This window comes from Choloepus didactylus, chromosome 3 (assembly GCF_015220235.1).
Source record: "Choloepus didactylus isolate mChoDid1 chromosome 3, mChoDid1.pri, whole genome shotgun sequence".
Classification (NCBI taxonomy): Eukaryota; Metazoa; Chordata; class Mammalia; order Pilosa; family Megalonychidae; genus Choloepus; species Choloepus didactylus.
The window spans coordinates 155,260,234-155,286,762 of NC_051309.1; the positions used below are offsets into that span (position 1 = coordinate 155,260,234).

At 36.8% G+C, this 26,529-nt stretch overlaps 1 protein-coding gene across 4 annotated transcripts in view; it reads right to left on the reverse strand.

Moving 5' to 3' along the window:
• The window catches only part of INPP4B (inositol polyphosphate-4-phosphatase type II B), an 877,116-nt gene that overhangs the window by 32,693 nt on the left and 817,894 nt on the right, over positions 1-26,529 (reverse strand). For all 4 annotated transcript variants that reach the window (XM_037830718.1, XM_037830717.1, XM_037830719.1 and 1 more), the window contains one exon: positions 24,818-24,972. In XM_037830718.1, coding sequence (XP_037686646.1) covers positions 24,818-24,972 — 155 coding nt within the window. The remainder of the gene's footprint in view (positions 1-24,817; positions 24,973-26,529) is intronic.

The following is a 26,529-nucleotide window of genomic DNA, read 5'->3' on the forward strand; positions in this document are numbered from 1 at the left end:
TGTAGCAACGTTCTGTTTTAGCAGCTGGGGTAAATATTTAGTGAAGATGATTTGCCCAAGCAGAAGGCTTGCCTCTGTAAGAACTAGAAAGCCCTGCCTACCCAGAAGACCCACACCATCCACCCAACGGGTCACAGCCTTGAGAGTCAGACATCATTGTTGATACATGTTTTTACCTTGCGAAACCCAAATAAGTTAGACAGCTTCTTTTTCTTCTTTATCTCCCATACACATTAGTAGAAATTCTTCCAAGATTCTTTGTTTCTTTGATCATGATAGATTAGTTGAATAAAAATTGCTTTAATAACTAATCAAACTACAGGAGGAAATTACTGGAGTTCAGAAACATTAGCAAAATGGGCTAATACCATTTTAACATTTAGCTGGACATAAGGAGATCAAAAATGCAACTCCTAACTTTCAAATTAAGCTTAAAATTAAAAAGTACACACAAATTCATTTTCATTTGCCTTAATACACTAAAATCCAAAAACTCCTTAAAGCTTTTTTAAAATTTTAAATATTTTTCATTTTCCTTTCATCCACAGCAATAAATCCAGGTTGTTAGTATATCCATCTTTTATTATTCAAGGAATGTGGTCCAAGGTGCGTAATAAAGAAGCATAAGCAATTTATCATTGAACTATATAAACTGCAAAGAGACATGACTTCATTATATCTTGACATAAATAGAAATGTAACACAAAGCATAATTTTCCATTATGGTCTAAAACCATAACCTCTGTAACATACAATTTTAACTTAAGAACTTTAGGATTGCATTTTGGGGGAGATTTTAACTGACTACCTCATTATCAAACCATATACTTTTCTGAAAATAGACTTATTTAAGCCCTATGACTTAAAATATTTAATTTCTTACTATGTACAGTGTCTGTACATTATAAGAATGCAACTTTCAAGACTAAAGTCTTGCTACCAAGTTGTAAAGCACAGTTGTAGGGAATCTCATTGTCTCTACTTCTAACACACCACATATTTATTCATCATTAAGTTTATCAAAGAAAATCAGCTCCATTCACCATTCAGGAACCACATTATTCATTAGCAACTTTTAAATTAGTAACAAGTACAATAAAATTGTACTTATGGAATCAAACCATAGATGGAAAAAGATTAAGGTCAGCCAATGTTTAGTGGAGCTTGGACTTTCCATGGGCTGTCATCCCACATTTCTCATGTAGCTAAGCCAAACCCATGTGAAGTCTGTGCAGTTGACTCAATTACCTTTTGACTTAGGATCATGTGACCTGTAATCATACAAATCTTGCATATATACATGTAAGATTTTTATTCTTATAGGAAAAATATTTTTCCTTTTTATATAGCGACTAGAGATACCAGGAGTTTTCAATAAATGTATCCATTTTAAGAGCTACTGCTGTAAAATCAGTTCACGCTTGTAAGAAGAAGGATGGCATTTCCCTCCTCTTTTTCTGGCAAAAATAATATCTCTTGACAGCTCTAATATGCCTTTTTCTCATTTTTGTTCTAGTCTCTTCAGAAGAAAAAAATGTTGTTATCACAAAATCAAACTATCAGTGTTGTAAAAATTCTAACTTTGAATTTATGTTATAAGATTAAATTATGGAACAGAAACAGAACAAAAGATGGTATCTAGTATATTCCTATTTCAAGAGCAAAAGAGCAGTCAAGGTGATTTGCAAACTCTAAAGCATATAAAAATAAACTGTCATTATTTTCTCAAATAGTTGAGAAGACAGACATTTTGAAAACACATCAATTCAGAGGTAAATGACTGATGTTTTTTGCTGTGTGGAAAAAATATAAATTAGTATTATTCAGCTTGGACTGAAGAGTGCTGAGTAGATTTAGTAAGAGTCTTGAGCACAGCCTATAGATAATGCTTTATGTGACTTTATTTTTATTTAAGTATTTACACTTTGCCTTATTCCAAAGAGAACTTAAGGTAGTTTAAAAGGATACATGAAATGTAATAAGATATCAAGAATGAAAAGTGAGAAACAATAAATGCCAAGGTAATGTCATAAAATGGAAGTAGGAATGAGGCCACCATATTAAAAAAAAAAAAAAGTCCATTAAAGAACGCTACACATTTGAAGGAGACGGATCATAGATTTGGCCCTAAGATTTTTAGTAGTCTCCACAAAAGGGAAACCACAAGATTAAAACACACATGCACCCATAAACAGTCCCACACAGACACATATACATACATACAAAGAATACACACAGGTCCCCCCACCCCACAATATGCACATGCACATATAGCTCTGGAGGATCATAAATAAACCTAATGTTAATGCTATAGAATGACCGCAAAGAATCTTCCCAAAAAGAACACTTTACAAGGTAATGAAAAATGCCTGACGACATGGATGAAACTTGAAAACATGCTAAGTGAAAGAAGTCAGTCACAAAAGACCACATATTGTATGATTCTATTCATATGAAATGTCCAGAATAGGCAAAAGTAGACTAGTGGTTGCCTAGGGCTAGAGGTGGGGGCATATGGGGAGTCACTTCTAAGCAATATAGGGCTTCCTTCTGGAGTGATACAAACGTTTTAAAATTAGACTAGTGGTGCCCGTTGCAAAGCTCTGTGAATACACTAAAAACCACTGAACTGTACACTTTAAATGGTTGATTTTTATGCTACGTGAATCATACCTCAATAAATAAAGCTGTTAAAAAGTGTCTGTAACTTCATCCTTACAATAGACCAATAGTTTCCAAACTTAAGTGTGCATCAGAATTATCTCAGGGTTTGTTCAAGCGCAGTGTGCTGGGCCACAGCCCTAGAGCTTCTGATTCGGTAGGTCTGGGGTGAGGCCTCAGAATGTGCATTTCTAACTAGTTCTTGGGTGGTCCCCCAGTCGACTCTTTGAGAACCAGTGCAGTAGGTGATGAGTAGTTGAAAAAGCTGATTCTCGTACTCTCCTCAAAATATTTTCAGGACATTACATCAATGCATGATTTATTAAAAATCATCTTTGGAAAATCAACATTGACAGAGGAGGTGGTAACAATAGTAGCAATAATAATAACAATCACCACCAAAAGAACATCAAGAATGGCTGTAGCAGCGTTTCATATTTTTTTGATTCTTACCATGTAACAGGTACTGTGTTAGTGCTCCAATGATCATTATTTATTTTAATCCTCACAATAACCCTATGAGATGTTGGTGCTGGTGAAATTATGATAATAGTAATAGTTAAACCTAACAAGTACTTAATATATACTAGATCTTCTTACTGATTTCCCTTTATTTATTGTTTCATTTTATAGGCAAAGAACCTAAGACCCTTAGAATTTCATTTCCACTGCTAATAAGTGGAGAAATCTGGTAGTCCAACTTCAAAGTCCTTCCCCTTAACCATTGCATTAAACCCACTTTACAGCCATATTCAGGCATCTTGCTGTCTGCTGAGCCGGCTTAATTGTTAGATTTTAGAGTATTCGGAGCTGCGATTCCCCAAAACCATGGTGTGATACTTAAGGAATATCATACACGATTTGTTACTGATAATAAACTACCAATTTTGCAAACGATAAGTTTGGTAAATTACACTCTTGACCCCTATAATAATGTAATTCACATCCACATGAATTCTGATATGCTCAATGAATGGGAGAGAATGGGGTGTAATTGTGCATGATACATTTTGGCCGATTGGACTTTAGGCCATTATCTTTTGGGCATAAATGTATTACACCGAGCATTTGATTTTCTCTGTCACCTGTGACCTTTTCTGATCAGGAGAAATGGGATAATATTTTGGCTGCTTTTCCATAAACACCGTTTCCCCCAGACCAGTTTTCACAGGACATGAGTGTTGTACCGACTTCCTGTTTGTTCTCCTGGGCTATAAACTGGAGCACCGTAACCAAAATTCAGGTTAGAGGCAGGGTTGAAACGCTTCTGTGAGTGTTTCCCAAAGTGCAGGAAGCACTCTGATGGAAGGCAGGAATTTTTAGGCAGCATACCAGCAACATATTAATTTTAACAATTTTGGATTTATTCTCATGAGCATTAGTAAAAATGTAACAGGCACATTAAGTATATGCTTTCATGTATATTACTGCCTAGAATAAGGCTGAAATAAATAATTGTTCAGGTAGCACCTGTGGAAAAAATCGTTAGGTCATTAAATGAATGACTGAGACTTGGGTAGCATTTGCATATGGGAAATGAATGTCCTAACAAACTTGTAAACTTCAAAGTAAGCAAAGTCTGACATAGAACTATGACCTTTGCCCCACATCCCATTAGTGTTTGATTTCAAGTTATTTCCCTCTTTGAACATGGTATTCAGGTTCAGCAAAATGAGGTTATATCCACTTAACTTCCTTGCCTCTCATGTCTCGACATTCTAAGTTTTGCCAAAAACAGAATAGCTGTTCTTAAATGCTAAAATATTTTCTTAACTTGTAGTTATATGCAAACCCCCAATATATGAAACATATCAAAGAGGAGATACTGGAAGTGAAAACCTAGATGGCAATCAATATTTAAACAGACATGTTATCTCACTTACGTCATTGGTGAAATGCAAATCAAACCAAGATTTTACTTTTCAACCATCAGAATGGGCAAAACAATTAAAGTACAAGTATTGGAGGGCATGTAGAGAAATGAGAACATACATACATGGTTTGTGGGATATAAATTAGAAATAGCTATTATGGAAAGCAATCTGTTAGCATGTAGCAAAGCTGAAAATATAAAATACCTTCCTTACCAGGCATTCCACTCATGAGTTTATGTACTGGAGAAACTCTCATGTCTGTACTCACAGATATACATATGAGAATATCTATTCCACCAAACACATAATAACAAAATATCAGACAATGTTAAGAGTCTATAGGGGAAGAGATAAATTGAGGTCTATTCATATAAGAGAATACTGTACAGCAGTTAAGAGGAGATGACTAGATCATATATATTAACAAAAACCTCTCAAAATAATATCAGCTGAAGAAAATAAGTTGCCCAATGTGACGTACATTATGATAACATTTATTTAAATGAAAACACTTAATGCATGTGAAGAATGAATAAACAACTTCTAGCCTAAACCACTTTAGTATTCCTAGTCAAGAGCTTCCCAAATCTTCTTTGCTACCTATCTAAATCTTTCTCATCCTCAAGACAAAGTTCAAATCCTATTTCCAAGGAGTGTGACCTCATCTATTTCATACTAGCATTGTGGGGATTAATGAAGGTTCCCTGAATGGAGTGTTTACTGTAATTCTCAGTGCAGTAAGTACTCATTGGCTATTAGCTGCTATTATTATTACAAGTTTATTTCTCCCTTCTTTTAGCATAGTACTCTGCTATAGTAGACACCAAGTAGATGTTTACTTCTGACTCTGAAAATGATAAGGACATATTTCTGCTAATGATATATTTATCCAGGTAATCTCCTGAGGTGGTTCTCCTGGTACCTTATTTACTGGATAATCTATTTCCCTAATAAAGTCTGTGGGAATTCAAGATTTGAACAGGCATAAGCTCCACTGCCTGAGTGCTGGGGCACTGCTATCTGGGAACCACAGAGGAGTGCTAACCCCTATTCCATGCTCAGCTGCTCCCAGACTCCCCAGATGCTATCAACAGAGCTCTGGCAACATCTCTAAACCTTCTAGCCTATAGTCACCAAAAGACAGCTTATGAATTTAAGAAAACCTTGTATTAATCCTGACTTTTCTCTGAAGTCCTTGAAGACCATGGCAATTCTTCGATTTCAGGAACATTATGGGAGGCACTTTTTGAGCGGGTACTGGCAAAAGGTAGTATGCAGGGTAGATAGAGGGAGAGTATAGAAAGGTAGGGGAACTAATAGCAAGCAGAGAGCCTACTATCCATGGGGCACTGAGACATTAAATAAGTGATCTCATTTACACAACAATATTTACAGGAGAGATAGAAAGTTATCTCTAGTTTTCAGATTAGGAAATTGAAAGTTGGAGAATGATTAATGTGTCCAGAGCCGCAGAGATAATACTTATGAGAATAAGGATTTAACCCCAGGTCTCTCAGCTCTCTGCTACTTAAAAACTTGTGTTTGGGAAGAGGATTCTGGGAAGATGGCACAGTAGGGAGCTCCAGGACTCAGTCCTTCTACCAGAATCACTATTAAACAGGCAGAAGACTGTCTGAAACAACTATTTTGAAACTCTGAAGGCCGGAGGAACACTATACAGCATCCGGGGAAGAGCGGGAAGAGGAGGCTGGTAAATTACAGTAAAGAACAGTAAAGAACTCCTGTCTCTGGGCGGACGGCTACTGGTTCCCATCCCCCACCCTCGCAGAAGGCTGTCTTGGGGTTTAGCCCCTGACTGGTGACAGAAAGGGATGAAAAAAATCCTCTTCCCCAATAACAGGGGTGCACATGGCTGATCACTGATCCCAGCTTTTGATTAGTGAATTCAGACCACTGGGGGCCTGGCTCTGAGGGAAGATATTGTTTCAATCTGCCCAGACAAAGGTGGGAGAAGCCGTTGTTTCAACCCTCTCTGGACAAGGCCGGTGGCTGTGTAGACGTCAAGACACTGCATATCCTCAGTGCTGCAAGGGACAGTTAACTTCAGGGCTGATTTTGCTGGGCAGGCCAGTAAAACTGAGCTTTGGGGAGCCTTCAGAGAAGAGTTTGGAGCCCTTGCTAATCCCTCCTCCCAAAGGTACTTTGGAGCTGGTCAATGCCCCTTTTTGGATCCCTGGCCCTATTTTGGCTGGGAAAGTCCTCTCCAGCATGACTTTTTCTCCCAAAATTTGCCCTCCAGGTAAAAGCAGTGTGAGACAACAAAAGGAGTGTAAAAGACTATAGAAGTAGATAGTCTGAGACAAAGGCCTGCCAGCTTCAAAGACCCAGCAGAGGGAGGGCTGTCCATGGGAAATAGAGGGACAAGCAAAATCCTGTAAACAGGGGAACACCAAAGCAACTAACAAGCAAAAGTCCAGGACAAGACAGAGGCCAAGAAACACAAGGGAAAACCTGGCACACTGCATTTGCCTTGGGCAGAACTTCCTGACAGGAAGGCTGGGGCTCAAGAAAAGCTCTGACTTATTACCAACTGGTTACAAAACCAAGAAACAGACATCCAAGGGAGTGAATCCCAGAGTTAACATCTTAAAATATTAAAATATACAGTGGTCAACAAAAGAGTACAAGACACATGAAGAAACAGGAAAAAATGGCTCATCCAAGGATGAGGATAAAAATACAAAAACAAAGAAGACAACAAAAATGTGAACATAACAAAGATTGACTTTAAAAAATTATCTTAAAAATATGGAATGAGATGAAGGAAAATACAGAGAAAGAACTTAAAGGATATCAGGAAAACAATGAATGAACAATATGATAGTCTTAGTAAAGAAACAGAAATTTTAAAGAGGAACCAAACAAAATTACTGGAGTTGAAGACCACAGTAACTGAAATGAAAAATGCCCAGGAGGGTTTCAAGAGCAGACTGGAGATGACAGAAGAAAGAAAAAGTGAACTTTAAGACAAGACCCTTAAAATGAGTCAGGCTGAGGAGTAGAAAAAAGAAAATATTAAAAGCAAAAATATCCTAAGACACCTCTGGGACACCATCGAGCACATCAATATACACAATATGGGAGTCTCAGTAGCAAGAGAGAAAGGGACAGAAAGAACAGTCAAAGAAATAATGACAGAGAACTCCCCAAACTTAGCAAAAGCTGTGAAATGCAAATCCAACAGTCCAGAGAATAACAAACAGGATAAAACAAAGGAAAATATACCCCATCATATATTGATCACACTGTCTAAAGTAACGCACAAGGAAAGAGTTCTGATTAGATTGAGGGCTGATTCCTCAACAGAAATCATGGAGGCAAGACAGTGGGTTGAATAACTTAGAGTGCCAAAAGAACACATCTGCCAGTTAAGAAATTTATATTCAGCGAGACTTTCATTCAAAAACAAGGAGGAGATTAAAAAGTCTCAGATAAACAAAAGCTAAGGGAGTTCATCACCAGTAGGTCTGCCTTATAAACAATGCTAAAGGGAGTTCATCCCTCACAGATACGGCCAGCTGATTTTTTAACAAGGTGGCAAAGACCCTCAATTGGGAAAGAATAGTCTCTTCAACTAATGGTGCCAGGAAAATTAGATTTCTATTTGCGAAAAAATGAAGGAGGATCCCTAGCTCATATCTTATACAAAACTCAACTCAAAATGTTTCCAAGACCTATAAAAGCTAGAACTATCAAACTCCCAGAAAAAAAGGTAGGGTATCATATTCAGGGCCTTGTATTAAGCAATGGTTCTTATAATATTATAATGGTTTCCGAAATATTAACAACAAAACTAAAATTAGATAAATAGGACCTCATTGAAATTAAAAACTTTTGTTCCTCAGAGGATTTTATCATGAATGCAAAACCTATCCAATGGGAGGAAATATTTGGAAATTACATATCTGATAAAGGTTTAATATCCAGAATATATAAAGAAATCCTTTAACTCAACAACAAAAAGACAAACAACTCAAGAAAAAAACGGACAAAAGACTTGAATAGACACCTCTCCAAAAAAGATATACAAATGGCCAGAAAGCACATGGAAAGATGTGCAACATCATTAGCCAACTGGGAAACCCATATCAAAACCACAGTTAGATACCATTTCTCACCCATTATAACGGCTGCTAGTAAACAAACAAACAAACAAACAAAAAACCTAAAAATAACAAGTGTTGGAGAGGATGCAGTGTAATAGGAACACTCATTCATTGTTGGTGGCAATATAAAATGGTTCAGCCACTGTGGAAGGCAGTTTGGTGGTTCCTCAGAAAGCTAAGGATAGAACTACCACATAACCTGGCAATCCCAACACCAGGTATATATCTAAAAGAATTGAAAGTAGGGGCTTCATGCTGATGCGCACAATGGCATTATTCACAACAATAAAATGGAAGCAACTCAAGTGTCCATCAACCGATGATTGGATAAACAAACCTGGTATATACATATAATGGAATATTATTCAGCCATAAAAAGGAATGAAGTCCTGGGACATGTGTCAACATGGATGAACCTTGAAGACATCATGTTGAGTGAAATGTTAGACACAAAAAGACAAATATTATATGATTTCACTGATTTGAAACAGAATAAGCAAAGCTCATAGAGTCAGAATCTAGAATATAGATTACCAGGAAGTGGGTTGGGGATACGGAATGGGAGTTAAGGCTTAAAATATGGGATTCCTATCTGGAATGATGGATGGTAATGGATGACGGCTATAGTAGCACAACACTGTCAACACAATGCACTGAAATATATATCTAAATATGATTAAAAGGGGAAATGCTAGGTTTTATATATGGCAAAAGAAAAATATTTTTTTAAGAAATCCATGGAACTGTAAATTAAGCCATGGGCTTTAATTAATAGCACAATTATAAGAATGTCCTATCATCAATTGTAACAAATGTTCCATACCAATGCAATGTGTTGGTGCTGAGTGATGTATGGGAATCCTGTATTTTATACTTGAATGTTCTATAAACCCACAACTTCTCTAATAAAGAAAAAAAAAATGTTGAATGAAAAAAAAAAACAAACCTGTATTTGCAGAAGTAAAATTTATTTGTTTCAATTAGATTCTTTCTATGCATTTGATTTGATTAAATTAAATTTTAAATCAGCATATATTCCATACACTTATAGATCTAGGCCCTTAGTTAATTTCAAGATCTGAAAGAGGCTATTTACTCGTAAAGTTGTGTCTCAGACTGGTAGTGCTCTGGATGATTAGTGCCACACTCACAGGATTGCAAGTTATTAGTATTAGGAAACAAACATATCTAAAAAAAAAGAAAAATTAGGGAAAAATGCGGACCTCAAAAGCCCTTTTTCTACTAACAAAACAATAGGACAATGTATCTTGTCACATAGGAGTATACGAAGCTCTAATATTAGAACAAACATTTTGTTAAAAGTTGGAAGCTCCTTGTAGGTCATTCTTTGACTGCTCTAGAATGCTCTTTATCTGCCACCAACATGATACTTTCCCTCACATGATTTCTAAGGAATTGCATTCTTTGCTGTATCTTTTATCTTAACTCTATATTAAGTCCAAACACCCTAAATAGGATCCGTTTGTGCCTAATTATTGCAATTCTTAAAGGTGACTCCACCCAGGCTCATTACTGTTATTTGTCACAGATATGGATGGAAATACTGTAGCAAATACACCACTGAAAGCCCCAAGGGAAGAGATAACAGTGATAATGGAAAAAAAAAAGTTTCAGTTTATGCTGCTCTCCACAAACAAATCTTTTTCAAGTAGTCAAGAGATAATTACCTATGTCTATAGTGCTTATTTTTTCTCTTTAATATTTGAAACAGGAGATAATCTGAAATAAAAGCAGCTCTTCCCTGACTAATACAATCAAACAAAAGTAGCGGAAAAATAAGCCCAAGTGGGAAACAAGTCTAAGGAAAGAAGGAAGAATCTTTCCATTTCAACAACAAATGAACTACATCCTTCAAAAAGTGAACCTTACAAGGGAGTAGGCCATGATAAATAAAACCTTTACTGTCACCAACTGCATAAGGTCACTTATTTTCAAAGGAGAACATTTCCCAAGTTATGCTCTCTCAACATATAAATTTCAGTTGCAACATGTTGCGAATATGACACTGAAGGAGATAATAAAATCCAACAAGGCTGATGGACCTTTTAGTCTCTCTTGTGAATTAAATATTTACTAAAACAGAATGATTAAATCCCATTATCATAAGGGTGATAAATAGGCTGCATACTGAAACTTGCCCTGATCTGTCTTACTAATGGCATATCCACTATCTTAATGTTTAGGAGACATTATAGAATGACAGATTGACATAATAATGTAGCATAAGGAAAATAAAAATTACAGGCAACTAAGCAATATGGAGTCACACTGTTACACTGTATATACACACAATCCCGGAGTCCCTGTTAAGGGAAAAATACTGCAATGGAATTTTTGTGTCTATACAGTGGCATGTGAATTTCCCAACACAATTACTTCTCGCTAAAACATGACAATTTATAATCCAGTCAAATCTATTGTGTTTTTTAGTTTACTTCCAATCATCAATTAATAAAATTAAAGTTTGAAAGTCTGGGAAAATGCTTTGTGCAAATGCATTGGGACGAGTTGGCTCTTAGCATCCAATGTAGAGTCCACAACCAAAAACTGAGTGCTGATTTTGCATTTTCCCTTTCTTAAAAAAACAAATCCTGGTTGATTTAGCAACCATTTTGTAAGCTTCTGCTATAGATTATTAAGGGAGAATTTGGCAACACATATACATTTCAAAATTCAACTAAAGGAAAAGAGGGATATATCAGGCTTTCGTTTTGTTGCAAAACTGTTAAAATAATTTATTGATATGGGTGGTTGGTTTTAATTAGGAAGACTTCGGTCGAGTGGTTTGATACCCCAGCTCCATTCCCAGAGGCTGATCTGTGGTGTTACTCTGGCCATTTTTGTTTTTAAAGTTTCCTAGGGTTTCTAATATGCAGTGAGGTTTGAGAACCATTGTTTTGGTCTTATGATGTAGGTAACCAGCTAAGAATTTTCTTACATGTTAACATCTTCCCAGGCATCTTGCTAACTTTCTAATCTGAACAGGCTCTTTAGCTATTTCAATCAAATGAATTCTAACATGAGATACATAACACTATCGGGCACCTGAAAATCATCCTACATGTGGAGGAAAGGAAGAATTACGAGATTTAAGAAACTGTACAGTAAAGGGTAGATTCTGACTGTGAGTTAAAGTTGTTTTCTTTGTTGTTTTGTTTTTTATTTTGGATCATAGCCTCTCCAAAACTTTTAGTTTCACTTCCTGGAACTGTTGCTTATAAAAAATTAAGTCACAATTGGGCATAATTTCATGAGCTTAATTTTAAGTACCTACGAATGCACAGAACTGCCTAATACGAAGGATCTGAAAGCTTTAAAAATGTGTATCATTCATTCATTCAATGAATATTTATTGAGAACTTGCTATCAACAGACATTGTTCTAGGTACTAGGGATATAGCAGTGAACAAAGCAAAACAAAATTCTCAAGCCTCATGGGGCTTTTTCTGGTAGAGAGACTTCTGAATATGTAGCTAGATTAAGCTTCATTTATTTCCTTTCATCTATAAGCTTCTGCTCATCCACAAATAATTTGAAACTATTAAATATATAAGCATAACACAATAGAAAAATTTATTGTAGATAAAGAAAAGATAAAAAACAGTTCTGAACTTTGAACCTTAGAAAAACCCAGAGAAAGTAGCTTGAAAAATAGTTAGGAAAACGAAAAGGCAAAATACACTTCAACTGCTGTTAACTAAAATTTAAAACTTCAAAAAATTCATAAACAAAAAGTGAAATCTCTTTAAAACACTGATTTTTTTTTACCTAGAGTTGTGCCCCAGAATATCTGCAAAGTTCTTAAAAATTTAGATCCCCTGACTCCCTGGGGTGTAAATCTCCTGGCAATGTAGGATATGACTCTGGGGGATGAATCTGGACCCGATATTGTGGGACTGAGAACATCTTGACCAAAAGAAGGATGCGAAATGAAACAAAATAAAGTTTCAGTGGCTGAGAAATTCTAAATGGAGTCAAGAGGTCACTCTGGTGGGCATTCTTACACACTATATAGATAACACTTTTTCTAGGTTTTAATGCAATGGAATAGCTAGAAGTAAATACCTGAAACTATCAAACTGCAACCCAGTAGCCTTGACTCTTGAAGACGTTTGTATAACAATGTAGCATACAAGGGGTGACAGTGTGATAGTGAAAGCCTTGTGGATCACACTCCCTTTATCCAGTGTATGGATGGATGAGTAGAAAAATGGGGACAAAAACTGGGTGAAAAATAGGGTGGGAGGGGGGGATGATTTGGTTGTTCTTTTTTACTTTTATCTTTTATTCTTATTTTTGCTTTTTCTGGTATAAGGAAATGTTAAAAAAAATAGACTGTGGTGATAAATGCATAACTATATGATGGTACTGTGAACAGCTGATTGTACAGCACAGATGATTGTATGATATGTGAATATATCTCAATAAAACTGAGTAAAAAATATTTAGATCCCTGAATCCTTCTCAGATCTTCTCAATCATAATCCACAAGAGGTTCAAGCATATGTAATTTTGAAAAGATGCAGAAGTAGTTCTGATGTGAATTATGAAGCCAATGCCTGGAGGGCATGACTTCTGGGTTGGTGGAGTGAGGAGTTCAGCAAACACTCCCCCCCACTCCCCCCCAAAAAATATAAAACTGTAAAGTACCGTCAAAAACAACGATTTCAGGCCCTGGGTAAGGAATCAAAGCAAGCAACAAGTAGAGAAGTGTTTTTTTTCAGGAAAAACCGTTGCATGTGGCATTAGAATAGTGTCCCACTTCTGCCCCTGTCAGCTTATTTGGCCCTAAATTCTATAAGAAAGGGCTGGCAGTAGAAACCAGCAACTTTGTTGCCAGAGGGTGCTGACTGGATTTGAAGTGGAGAATGGAAAAATTCCACGCCCAGGAGTTGTAAGAAACATTAGCATTCTTAGCGGCAAACAAATGCTGAAGGTTGACCTCTTCAGCTAGCTTTAGAGTGAGGTCCCACTTGAGACATTCATCAGAACAGCAGACTAGCTAGAAATTTAACAGATGTATCCTGGAAGTGAGATTGCCACAGAGGGGCTTGCTAAGCTCACACATATCCCTGGCTGGCCAGGAGGACCTGGTAGAAAATAAAAGACAGGAAACTTGTAAACTGCCTGAACTTTGAACATGCTTCCCAACCCAAACACAGACATGTCAGCAGAAGAGGGGTGTCTTAAGGATGGGATTATTGAGCACAACACTTGTCCAATCACTGACTGATCACTATGCTCTACTGACACAGGGGTGACTCCAGGAAGCAAGATTAAAACATTGTTCTAGTTTGCTAATGCTGCAGAATGCAAAACACCAGAGATGGATAGGCTTTTATAAAATGGGGGTTTATTTCACTACACAGTTACAGTCTTAAGGCCACAAAACGTCCAAGGTAACACATCAGTAATCGGGTACCTTCACTGGAGATGGCCAATGGCGTCCGGAAAACCTCTCTTAGCTGGGAAGGCACATGGCTGGTGTCTGCTCCAAAGTTCTGGTTTCAAAATGGCTTTCTCCCAGGATGTTCCTCTCTAGCAAGCTTGCTCCTCTTAAAAACGTCACTCATAGCTGCACTCCGTTCAGTCTCTTTGAGTCAGCATGTTTTATATGGCTCCACTGATCAAGGCCCACCCTGAATGGGTGGGGTCACACCTCCATAGGAGTATCTCACCGAAGTCACCACCCACAGCTGGGTGGGGCACATTCCAAGCAAATCTAACCAGCACCAAAAGGTCTGTCCCACAAGACCACAAAGATAATGGCATTTGGGGGACACAATACATTCAAACCGGCACATTCCACCCCCTGGACCCCAAAATGACATTATCTTTCCAAATACAAAATACATTCATTTCATCACAATATCACAAAAACTTAAACCATTTCAGTAACAAAAGTTAAGTACAAAATCCCATCAAAATCAAATATAGGCGTGGTCAGTCCTAAGGCATACTTTTCCTTTAGCTTTGGATCTGTGGACTTAGAACAAGTTATATGCTTCCAATATACAAAGGAGGGACATTCATAGGATAAACATTCCCATTGCCATAAGGGGAAAGAGTAAGGAAAACAGGGTTAACAGGACCAAAACAGTTCCTAAAACCTGCAGGACAAACTCCATTAGATTTCCAAGTCTGAGAGTCATTTACAGAACAACGTTGCATCCTTGGGGCTTGAGAGAGCAGGAGTCTAACCCTTCCTAAGGGCCTTTTTGGCAGCCCTTTCCTCTCCAAACGCTTAGGTGAGTGCTCCAACATACCCACACATTGGGGAGACCACCTTCTCAGCCCCACCCTCCTCAAACATCGGGGCTGCTCCCGGATTCCCTTCCATCTCCGGGGCACACGCTCAACCCCTTCAGAACAGTGTGGTGGCAGCCAGGCTCTCCCCAATTCCCTGGGAATGTGCTCCACCCTCTTTGGGACCTTGGGTGGCAAAACTCTTCCAGAGCATCGAGCTGGAATGCCCACCCTCAATCTCCGGGGCAAACTCACCCTTTCCATGAGTGCGGGCTGCTCCACTCTCCCAGCCCAAGGCCTCTTGACTCCAGACCTCAACCTCCATGGCTCTGTCTTTGAAGAAATTTTTCCTTCAATTTGTTTTTTGTCTGTCTTCTCCAGTCCAGACTGGCAACGGCTCTGTCTGTAAAGATCTCGCAAAAATTCTGTTGGCTTTGCATGAAGCATACAGGGGTCAAAGCCATCAGATAATAGGACTTTCCACAAATCCTTTCTGCTTAACTCCTTTTTCAATCTTGGATTATACTGAAATGGCGGCTGGGTTCCATGTTTGGTTATATCCTCACACTGGGCTGTAGCTTCTGGGATTCCACCCCCTGGAAGCTTGTAATTTTCCAAGCCATCAGCTTCTGGTTTCTTTGAACCCAAGAGTTCAGTTCTAAGTTTATCTTTCTCCACTCGTATTTTACTATAAGCTGCAAGGAGAAGCCAGGGTATATCCTCCACAGGTAGTCTGGAGATCTCCTCAGCTAAGTATTCCAGGTTATTGCTTCCAGATTCTTCCTTCCATCTGACACCAGGACTCAATTTTGCCAAATTCTCTGCCACTTTAAAACAAGGATCGCCTTTTTTCCAGTTTACAACAACACATTCATCATTTCTGCTCAGGGCCTCATCAGAAGTATCTTTAGAGTACATATTTCCATAAATAGTCTCTTTAAAGCAGTTTTGGCCTTTTCTATCAAGCTCCTCACAACTCTTCCAGAAACTCCCCATTATCCATTTAAAAAGCCGTTCCAACATGTTTGGTATTTGCAAACTCAGCAGCAAAAGCACCCCACTTCTCTGGTACCAAAATCTGTTCTAGTTTGCTAATGCTGCAGAATGCAAAACACCAGAGATGGATAGGCTTTTATAAAATGGGGGTTTATTTCACTACACAGTTACAGTCTTAAGGCCACAAAACGTCCAAGGTAACACATCAGTAATCGGGTACCTTCACTGGAGATGGCCAATGGCGTCCGGAAAACCTCTCTTAGCTGGGAAGGCACATGGCTGGCGTCTGCTCCAAAGTTCTGGTTTCAAAATGGCTTTCTCCCGGGATGTTCCTCTCTAGCAAGCTTGCTCCTCTTAAAAACATCACTCATAGCTGCACTCCGTTCAGTCTCTTTGAGTCAGCATGTTTTATATGGCTCCACTGATCAAGGCCCACCCTGAATGGGTGGGGTCACACCTCCATAGGAGTATCCCACCGAAGTCACCACCCACAGCTGGGTGGGGCACATTCCAAGCAAATCTAACCAGCACCAAAAGGTCTGTCCCACAAGACCACAAAGATAATGGCATTTGGGGGACACAATACATTCAAACCGGCACAAACATAAAAATAAAAGCAAAATCATCTGTTTCAGAACATATTTGAAAACATTTGTTTAAAACATAGGTGAGGAAAATGGTGGAGAAGGGAGCTCCAGGACTCAGAACTCCCACCAAAGCAACTATTAAAAGGCAGGAACTGTCTGGAAAACACACAGACACACACACACACACACACACAAAGACACAACAAAACTATTTTGGAACACCAGAGGCCAGAAAACACTGTACAGAGTGGGAGTAAGAGAGGGACATAAATTAAAGTAAAAAACTGAAAATTGCTGTCTCCACATGGTGGCTACTGGTGCCCATCCCCCACTCTCATGGCAAGACACCATGGGCTCCTGCCTCAGACTAGCTCTTCCCTAAGAACAAGGGTGGGCACGGATGACAGCTGATCATGGCTTTTTGTTAGTGAATAAAGATTGCTGGTTCCCAGCTCTGAGGGTGGCAATTGTTTCAACATGCGCTGGGCAAAAGCAAAGGTAGTTATTGTGTCGGTCCTCGCTGTAGAGCGGCAGTGGGAGTAGAGATTTAAAGATGCAGTGAATTCTCAGGGATGTGGGGGACAGTGAGCTGAATGGCTGCATTAGCTAGGCAAGCCAGGAAAGCTTAGCTTTGTGGAGACTTCAGAGAAGATTCTGGAGCAATCGCCAATCCCCTCCCAAAGGTATTTTGGGGCCAGTCAGCAACTCCTTCACGGGTTCATGGGTCCCTGCCCCTGTTTCGGATGGGAAAATCTGACTTGGGAAAGTCCTCTCCTGGGTTATCCTTCTCCCAGAATGTGTCCTCCAGACAAAAGTAGTGTGAGGCAATGAGAGGAGTCTAAGAATTATAGAGATGGACAGTCTGGGACAAAGGCCTGCCAGTGTCAAATACCCAGGATAGAGAGGTCTGTCTCCTGGGAAACAGAAGGTACAACCAAACTCCTAGAAATAGGGGAACCCCAAAACAATTAATAAGCAAAAGCCCAGGACAAGACAGAGGCCCAGAGAGACAAAGAAACTCTGCATACTGCATTTGTTTTGGGCAGACCTTCCTGAAACTCAAGAAAATCTCTGTCTGATCACCAGCTGGTTACAAAGCCAAGAAACAGACACTTCAGGGAAGAAATCCCAGAGTTAACGTTTTAAACTATTAAAATGTACAGTGTTCAACAAAAGAATACAGGCAAATAAAAAAAAATAGGAAATAAATACAGAAAATACCAATGAAGAAAATGAGAATGTAGACACACTACAAAATGTGCAAGATGAAGGAAAATACAGAGAAAGAACTAAGGGATATCAGGAAAACAATGAATGAGCAATATGACAGTCTTAGCAAAGAGACAGAAAATTTAAAAAGGAACTAAACAGAAGTACAGGAATTGAAGACCACAATAACTGAAATGAATGATATCTAGGAGGGTTTCAAGAGCAGATTGGAGCTGGCAGAAGAAAGAACCAGTGACCCTGAAGACAAGACTGTTGAAACGAGTCAGGCTGAGGAGGAAAAAGTAAAAAGAAATATTAAAAGTGAAAATAGCCTAAGACACCTCTGGGACACTATCAAACACACCAAAATATGTATTATGGGTATCCCAGAAGCAGAAGAAAGGGAGAAAGGGGCAGAAAGAATTGTCAAAGAAACAATGACAGAGAAATTCTCAAACTTAGCAAAAGATGTGAATCTCAGAGAATACCACATAGGATAAACATGAAGGAAAATACACCCCATCATATACTGATTACATTTTCAACTGCAAAGGACAAGGAGAGAGTTCTGAAAGCTGCAAGATGAAAGTAATATGTTACATACAAGGGAGTCCCAATTAGAATGAGTGCCGATTTCTCACCAGAAACCATGGAGGCAAGAAGACATTAGGATGAAATACAATGGCCAGCTAAGAACTTTATATCTGGTGAGATTCTCTTTAAAAATGAGGGAGAGAATAAAACATTCTCAGAGAAACAATAGCTGAGGGAGTTCATCACCACTAGACCAGCACTACAAGCAATGCTAAAGAGAGTTCTTCAGACTGAAAGGAAAGGAAACTAGACAGTGGTTCAAAGCAGCATAAAGAAACAAAGACGTCAGGTGAAGGTAGCCATTTGGGTAATTATGAATGCCAGTACTATCATAGTGTATTGTTCAGTTTGCATTTCTATTTCTTACTCCCTACAGGTGCTGAAAGGCAAATGCAAAAAAACTAATGATAAATTTGTTTCTAGAAATACAATGTACAAAGATAAGGGGCAACAAGTGCAAAGAAAAATAGTAGGAAAACAGAGAGTATAAGATATGTGCATGCCACTGAAGTTGTGTTGGTATCAAACCAGATATGATTGTTATATATTTAGGATGTTCAATTTTAACTCCATGGTAACCACAAAGAAAATAGATGAAAAATATCCAGATAGAAATGAGAATATGGTAGGATTCAAAAAAGCAAATAAACATAAAGTAGGCTTTAAAGGAAATGAGGGATAAAAAGGTACAAGATATACAAAGGCTATTAGCAAATATGCAAAAGAAAGCCCTGTATTATCAATAGTGACTTTAAATGTAAATGGATTAAACTCTCCAGTCAAAAGGCAGACATTGGCAGAATGGGTAAAAAAGCATGACACAACTGTATGCTGTGCTGTCTGCAAGACACTCACCTTAAATTCAAAGATACAAGTAGGTTGAAGGTGGGAGGATGGAACAAAAAATATATACCATGCAAGCAGTAAACAAAAGATAGCTGGGTGGCAAACTAACATTGGATGAAATAAACTTCAAGTCAAAAACAGTTACAAGGGACAAAGATGATCATTATATGCTGATAAAGGGAACAATTCAATAGGAAGATATAACAATTATAAATATATATGCACCTAACATCAGACACCCAAAATATAGGGAGCAAATACTGACAGATTTGAAGGGAGAAATTGACAGTTTTACATTAATAGTAGAAGACTTTAATACATCGCTCTCAATAATGAATAGAACATCTAGTCAGATCAATAAGGAAGTACAAGACTTGAATAATACTGTATCCAACTGAACCTAACAGACATATATAGAATACTGTATGCAACTAAAACAGAATACCCATTCTTCTCAAGAAAACACGGATCATTCTCCAGGATAGACCAAATATTGGGTCACAAATCAAGTTTCATTACATTAAAAAATATTGAAATTTTACAATGTATATTCTCCAACCAATGGAATGAATTTGAGAATCAATAACAGAGGGAGAAAAGAAAAATCCACAAATATGTGGAAATTAAACATTTCCTTAAACAATAAATGGGTTAGGGAAGAAATCAGAAGCAAAATTATGAAATATCTTGAAGCAAATGAAGATGAAAATTAAACATACCAAGACTTAACGGGATACAGAGAAGGCAGTGCTGAAAGGGAAATTAATAGTTCTAAATGCTTACATCATAAAAGAATAAAGACTTCAAGTCAGAGCCTAATCTCAAATCTGAAAGTACTAGAAAAAGAACAAACCAAACACAAAGTTAGTAGAAGGAAGGAAATAACAAAGATTAGAACCGAGATATATGAAATAGAAAAAAAAGAGAGTTGTTGATTCTTTGAAAAGATCATTAAAATCAACAAACCATTAACTAGACGGACAAGGAAAAAACGACAGAGAATACAAATAACAAAAACACAAATGAAAAGGCGACATTACTCCTGACCCTGCTGAAATAAAGAGGATATAAGAGGAAAACTAGATCTCCATTTGCAAATGGACTTTTACCTCACACCTTACAAAAAATCAACACAAAATGGATCCAAGACCTAAATATAAGAGCTGGAACTATCATACTCCTAGAAGAAAATGTAGGGAAGCATCTTCAGGACCTTGTGTTAGGCAATGATTTCTTAGATTTTACACCCAAAACACTAATAACAAAACTAAAAGTAGGTAAATGGGGCCCTAACAAAATTAAAAACTTTTGCTCCTCAAAGGACTTTATCATGAAAGTAAAACGACATAATGGGAGAAAATATTTGGAAACCACATATGCGGTAAAGGATTAATATCCAGAATATTTAAATAAATACTTTCACTTAACAAAAAGACAAACAACCCAATTAAAAAATGAGCAAAAGACTTGAAAAGACATCTCTCCTCCAAAGATATACAAAAGGCCAGAAAGCACATGAAAAGATGCTCAACATCATTAGCCATGAGGCAAATGCAAATCAAAACCACAACGACATTCCATTTTTCACCCATTACAATGGCTGCTATTAAAAAAATCAAGTGTTGGAGAGGATATGGAGACATAGGAACACTCATTAATTGCTGGTGGCCATGTAAAGTGGTGCAGCCACTATGGAAGACAGTTTGGTGATTCCTGAAAAAGTCAAACTACCACATAACCTGGCAATCCCACTACTAGATATATATCCAAAAGAATAAAAAGCAGGGACTCCAGCAGATATTTGCACAATGATGTTAATAACGGCATTATTCACAATTGCCATAAGATGGGAGTGACCCAAATGTCCATCAACCAACGATTGCATAAACTGCAGGCTTATATTTATTTGTACAGAAACAAAACCTGATATATACCTTCAGTGGGATGTTATTCAGTCATAAAAAAGGAATGAAGTTTGATACATGTGACAACATGGATGAAACTTGAAGACATCATGTTGAGTGAAATAAGCTAGACACAAAAGGACAAAATATTATATGATCTTACTGTTTGGAAACAATTAGAATAAGCAAACTCTTTGAGTCAGAATCTAGACTATAGATTACCAGGGGATAGGTTGGGGATAGGGAATGGGAAGTTAAGGCTTAAAATACACAGGAATACTATTTGGAATGATGGAAATGTTTTGGTAATGGATAGTGGTGATGGTAGCACAACATTGCAAATGCAATGAACAGTGCTGAAGTATGTATCTGAATGATTAGAACTGGAAATGTTAGGTTGTATATATGATAACAGAATAAAAATTTTTAAAAACATCCCTAGAACTTCACTACACAAACCATGAACCCTAAGTTAAAATATGTACTTTAATTAATAGCACAAGTATAAAAATATGCTATCATCAGTTGTAACAAGTGTTCCACACAAATGCAATGTGTTTGTGCTGGGGTGGTATTTGGGAATCTCATACTTAATGCATGATTGTTATGTAGACTTATAACTTCTCTAATTAAAAAAAAGGGGATTAAAAAGAATATATGAAAAAGTTGGTAACTTGGATTGAAAAGCAGAAGGCAGCAGAATGAATTCTTATTTGGTCAGTTTTTGATTTCTTCAATAAATCTTTTATTTAATTTTACTGTGGACCAGATACTGGTAGTTGCTTAGAAACAATGGCAACCATGAGAGCTAATGATGAACTTAAAGACTTCATATTCCAGGCTAGAGTTTGCTCTGGTCTTACACCCAATCTCAAATTCCTAACTAATGGGTTTGACTTAGTCAAATGCATTGCTAAATAATTTTAAACAGTAGTATTCCATTTGATTTGCTACAAAGAAAATAACATTAAAATATAACTAGGAGACCTAAGTTCTGGTACTGTCTCTAATACTTTCTGAGCAGTTTTTGCCAAAACATTCTCTAGAGCTCAATTTCATTATTTATATGGCAAAAAGGATGTGACTAAATTTCTAAGGTATCTTCTCTACCTCAAATTCTATGACTATTTCTAAGTGCATACAATAATACACATTTACTTCTAAACATATTTATAAGAATCCCATTCAGTCTTACTTTAATGAGCAAATGAAATCCATTTATAAGTAGCAGAGCATTTGTAAACAAATGCATATTTTTAAAGTGTCATTTAAAGAGCTTATTTTCTTATATAGGTAAATACTGCATTTGAAACATTTACAAATGTTGACAAGAGATTTTATTTTAATAATTTTAATATCTAGTATTAGGGTCAAACCTCATATCATAATATATTCACATATATATCATAATATATATGTGAATATAATTATTATATGAATATAATTATATATGTGAATATATAATTATTATATAATTATATATGTGAATATATAATTATTATATATTATATATAGAATATATAATTATGTGAATATAATTATTATGTGAATATAATTATTCACATAATATATATATTATATATATATTATTCACATAATATATATGTGAATATATCATATTATATTCACAAACATATATTCACAAACATAATATATTCACAAACATAAATTTTATTACACTTGGAAGATCATCACGTAAACAGCATGACCCTTTATATTGATTTTTTAATTCATTCACCAAAAATTATTTAGTGATTACTGTGTGCCAAACATTATTCTCATCACTTTACTCATATCAATTCATTTAATCCGCAAAACACTCCTAAGCACTGGCTACTATTACTATGTCTGTTCTATAAATGAGGGCACTGATGCACCAAGAGATGAACTAATTTGCCTCAGGCACTAAGAGGCAATAGGAGATCAACTTACTCGCAGCTAGTAAGTAGCACAGAGCCTCGATTCAAACTCAGGTCCACTGGCTCCCAAATTCATGCTCTTATCCACTGTACTAGGTTACCTGTGCTTATAAGCCTGTCGGCTTGTGTGGCAAGACGAAACACTCAAATTGGGAAACACAGCAAGGTATTAAAGGAAAGCTTATGTTCCTTAAACACATGTATGTTTACACACACAAACTCTCACATTCTCATGCAGCATAAACACACAAACCCAAAGCATACATTTACATATTTGAAATTTACCAAAACGAAGATTTTACCAGAGTAGGGAGGATATGGAAGTTAAGGCCTTTAGCATTTTTAAATCAAATTTCTAGTGACATATTTCATTTAACAGTTTAAAAATGATTCCCATAAATGTTCAGTCATAAGCAAATGTCTTGCATAGAGTGACGCTGGCTCTGAACAACCTTTATACAATACCGAAGTATGTAGTTTTCTAGTTTAACAAGTATTAGACTCTTTATTTACCAGTTTATAGAAATTATCTTTCTAATTTAAGGGTCCTCTCTTACATCTACCTTAAATATACAAGTAACAATTTCACCTTCCAAATAGCTTATGTTAGTGAAATCATTTTAGCCTTCTGGTTTATAATATGTGCTCTTGCTTGCCTCACCAACCACCTTTGCTCCATCCACAGTGACATTTGTATGCTTTTCATGAACATTAGAAGATTTCATACTTAGACTCTACATTTTCCCTTGGTTTGTGCTGAGAGATTATTTTTGAAAGAACCTTTTTTATATCAACCAAGTGTGTTCTCTATGGCTGAGACACTGTTTTCAAGCTTCTAAGACATCTCATACATTTATCCAAAAATTACGATAGAATTCCACTGAACAATGAAAATGCCATGAGACACGAAATGGGATAAAACAGAAGATTTCAGTAACCTCTCATTGGTGGGAATAACATACAGATTTGGAATGAGTGCAGGCAAGCATCAATGGTTCTCCACTGAAAAACTGAAGCAGTTAAAAGAGATGTGGAAGCTAATGACATGGCACGTAAGAAGCAGCTCTCTCTAGTGCATCACATGACACTTCTTTCTGGGAACCAGGAGCCTAGCCCATATACTACCTGGTGTGCTTCTGAGTCAGACTTTGTAGCAAAGAGACAGTTTCACTTAACTTTTTAATTAACAGATGCCCTTACTTTCAGACATTGTGAAAGAGGCACTTTTTCCTTCCCATTATGGCCTATACTTTAGATTTAATTACTGTGGAAATGAATCAAGAAGCATGACTTCAGGCATAGCACTTTAAATGTCTGCAGAGTAACAATATCAATTCTCTATTTTAAAGTATCAGTGTCATCCCATCTTTATGATGAGTGATGTGTAAATAATTTTCCAAAGGAGTTTATAGACCCAAAGACCCGGCAGACCATTGTAAGAGTGCCTAAGGCTTTGCTTTGATAACAACTTAGTTTTATTTTGCACATATTCCTAATTACTTACATGTCAAAGAAATGTGCTTTTCAAATGTTATATAGGAAATGCCCAGAGTCCTTTTTACTTAGGTCTAAATGAGCTAATGAAATATATCTTCCATGCATAATCTCACAATATGCCCACATTTCCTTTTATTGCCTAAAATGAGTAGGAGGAATACCTAAAATTATTTTATCTTTCATGTCATGAGCTATAAGCCATGGAAATACAGTGAAGTCACTAAATGTTTAGTACTACAGTAAAATATGTGTCTGAAATTAAAAAAAAAAGAAGAAAAGAAAAAGAAAACTCAAAAATTACATTAAAAGAACTAAAGTTGAAGACATGTGGGATACCTTCTCATACAATCCAGTGCCCGGATAAAGAAGTCCTTGTGCAACTGGTGTTCATCTCTCAAGATTGAGCACTGTTCAAGAGTCACCGACATCGATGTCCTGTCTTTGGCACTTTTACAACAGGTGAAACGCATACCATTTAGTTTGCGACAAATCTGTAACACATGTATAAAGTTTACTGTTCATTTGTAGATTACTCTTAAGTGTTGGCCTCCTCTACAAGCCTGTACCAATATGATCGGGCTTATGTGAGTTTATGAGAGTCAATTGTTCAAATTTGCTTTATTGAGCATAAAAACATTACACTTCGAGCACCAGTGGAATAGGTTTCATTTATGTAGCTCTTTGTATGTGAGGTGTGGGATTGTCAAAGTCATATGAGATGTTAAATATCTAGTAGAGGAGGCAATGCTACCTGAGAGGGTGTCCGGGCTACAGTGGATGATGATAATAATCACAGCCCAGAAGCAGCAACATAACTGTGAAGGGGGAAAAGTCTATGTTCCTGGGACTGGACACTTGATTTTAATTTTAAATAACAAATATCTTCTTTTGTTATATTCGAGAACCTGTGGTTTTATGTTAGATTTTAAATGTCCACATGGTGCCTGTGTGCAGCAGATAAGAGACCTTCATCAATACCCATAAGAGTAAGAACACAAAAAAATGGTCACTATTTATTGTGTATTTCTCTACCTCAGGTACAATGCTAGGAAATTTTATAGAGATTTTTCTCTTAGATTTGACTTTGCATGAACCCCAGGGGAAGGTATAATTAATTTCAATTTATACGTGAGGACACTGAGGTTTAGATAGGTTAAGTAACTTGCACACAGCAGAGTAGAGCCAGGATTCAGATGTAACTCTACTCAACTCAAGGACCAAACCTTTAACTTCTGTTGTATTTTGTTTTTTTTTATAGATTTTGCTACTCTGATTTAAGTCAGGAGAAGATTCTCTAAGCATCAATAATCTCTTGACTCACTGCCTTATGGTTAATGGGTGGATAACATTATTCCTTCTCTTATCTATTCCCTAGTGGGGTTCTGATATGAGATATCAATAAGCAACTTTAGTATCAACAATGCTAATCAACATGCATTTGAAATAAAACTCGTGTGATATAATAAAGCCCTGCTTTATCAACTGCCATCAAGGAGGACTTAGTAGTTGCCTGCTTTGAGGAGAGTATATAATAATTCATTTTATCAAGGGTTTTTGCCATGTTTTAAGTGTGATTCTGATACTTGAACTATGATTTACAATTCTCTATTGGTTTAGTCCTTCAGTACTTTCTCATTATTTCCAATGTAAGTGACTAGAGAAATGTGAGGGCATTGTTTTACCATGCAATATTTTAGCTTCTAAAAAATTGTAAGCCTTTGAAATAAACAGTCTTTCAAATTCTCCAACATACAATACGAAAGGCTTGCCTATATTCATAAGTAGTGAATTAGAAATTTCAATTGCTCTTTTGAGATGTGATTTTAAAAAAGAAGTATTAGCCTTTAAAATTTATTGTCACTATTATATGTACCTATCCAACTAAAGATATTTAATGTTTTCAATTTAAAATCAAGGGGAGGGAGCAAGTCCATCAAGGTAAGCAGGTTGGTTCTTGATTTCTCTAATTCCTGAAGTATATGAACTTGAATATTGATTTAACATAGTTGATTGGCATTTGCCACTTTAAATTCTCATTTTTATTTTTT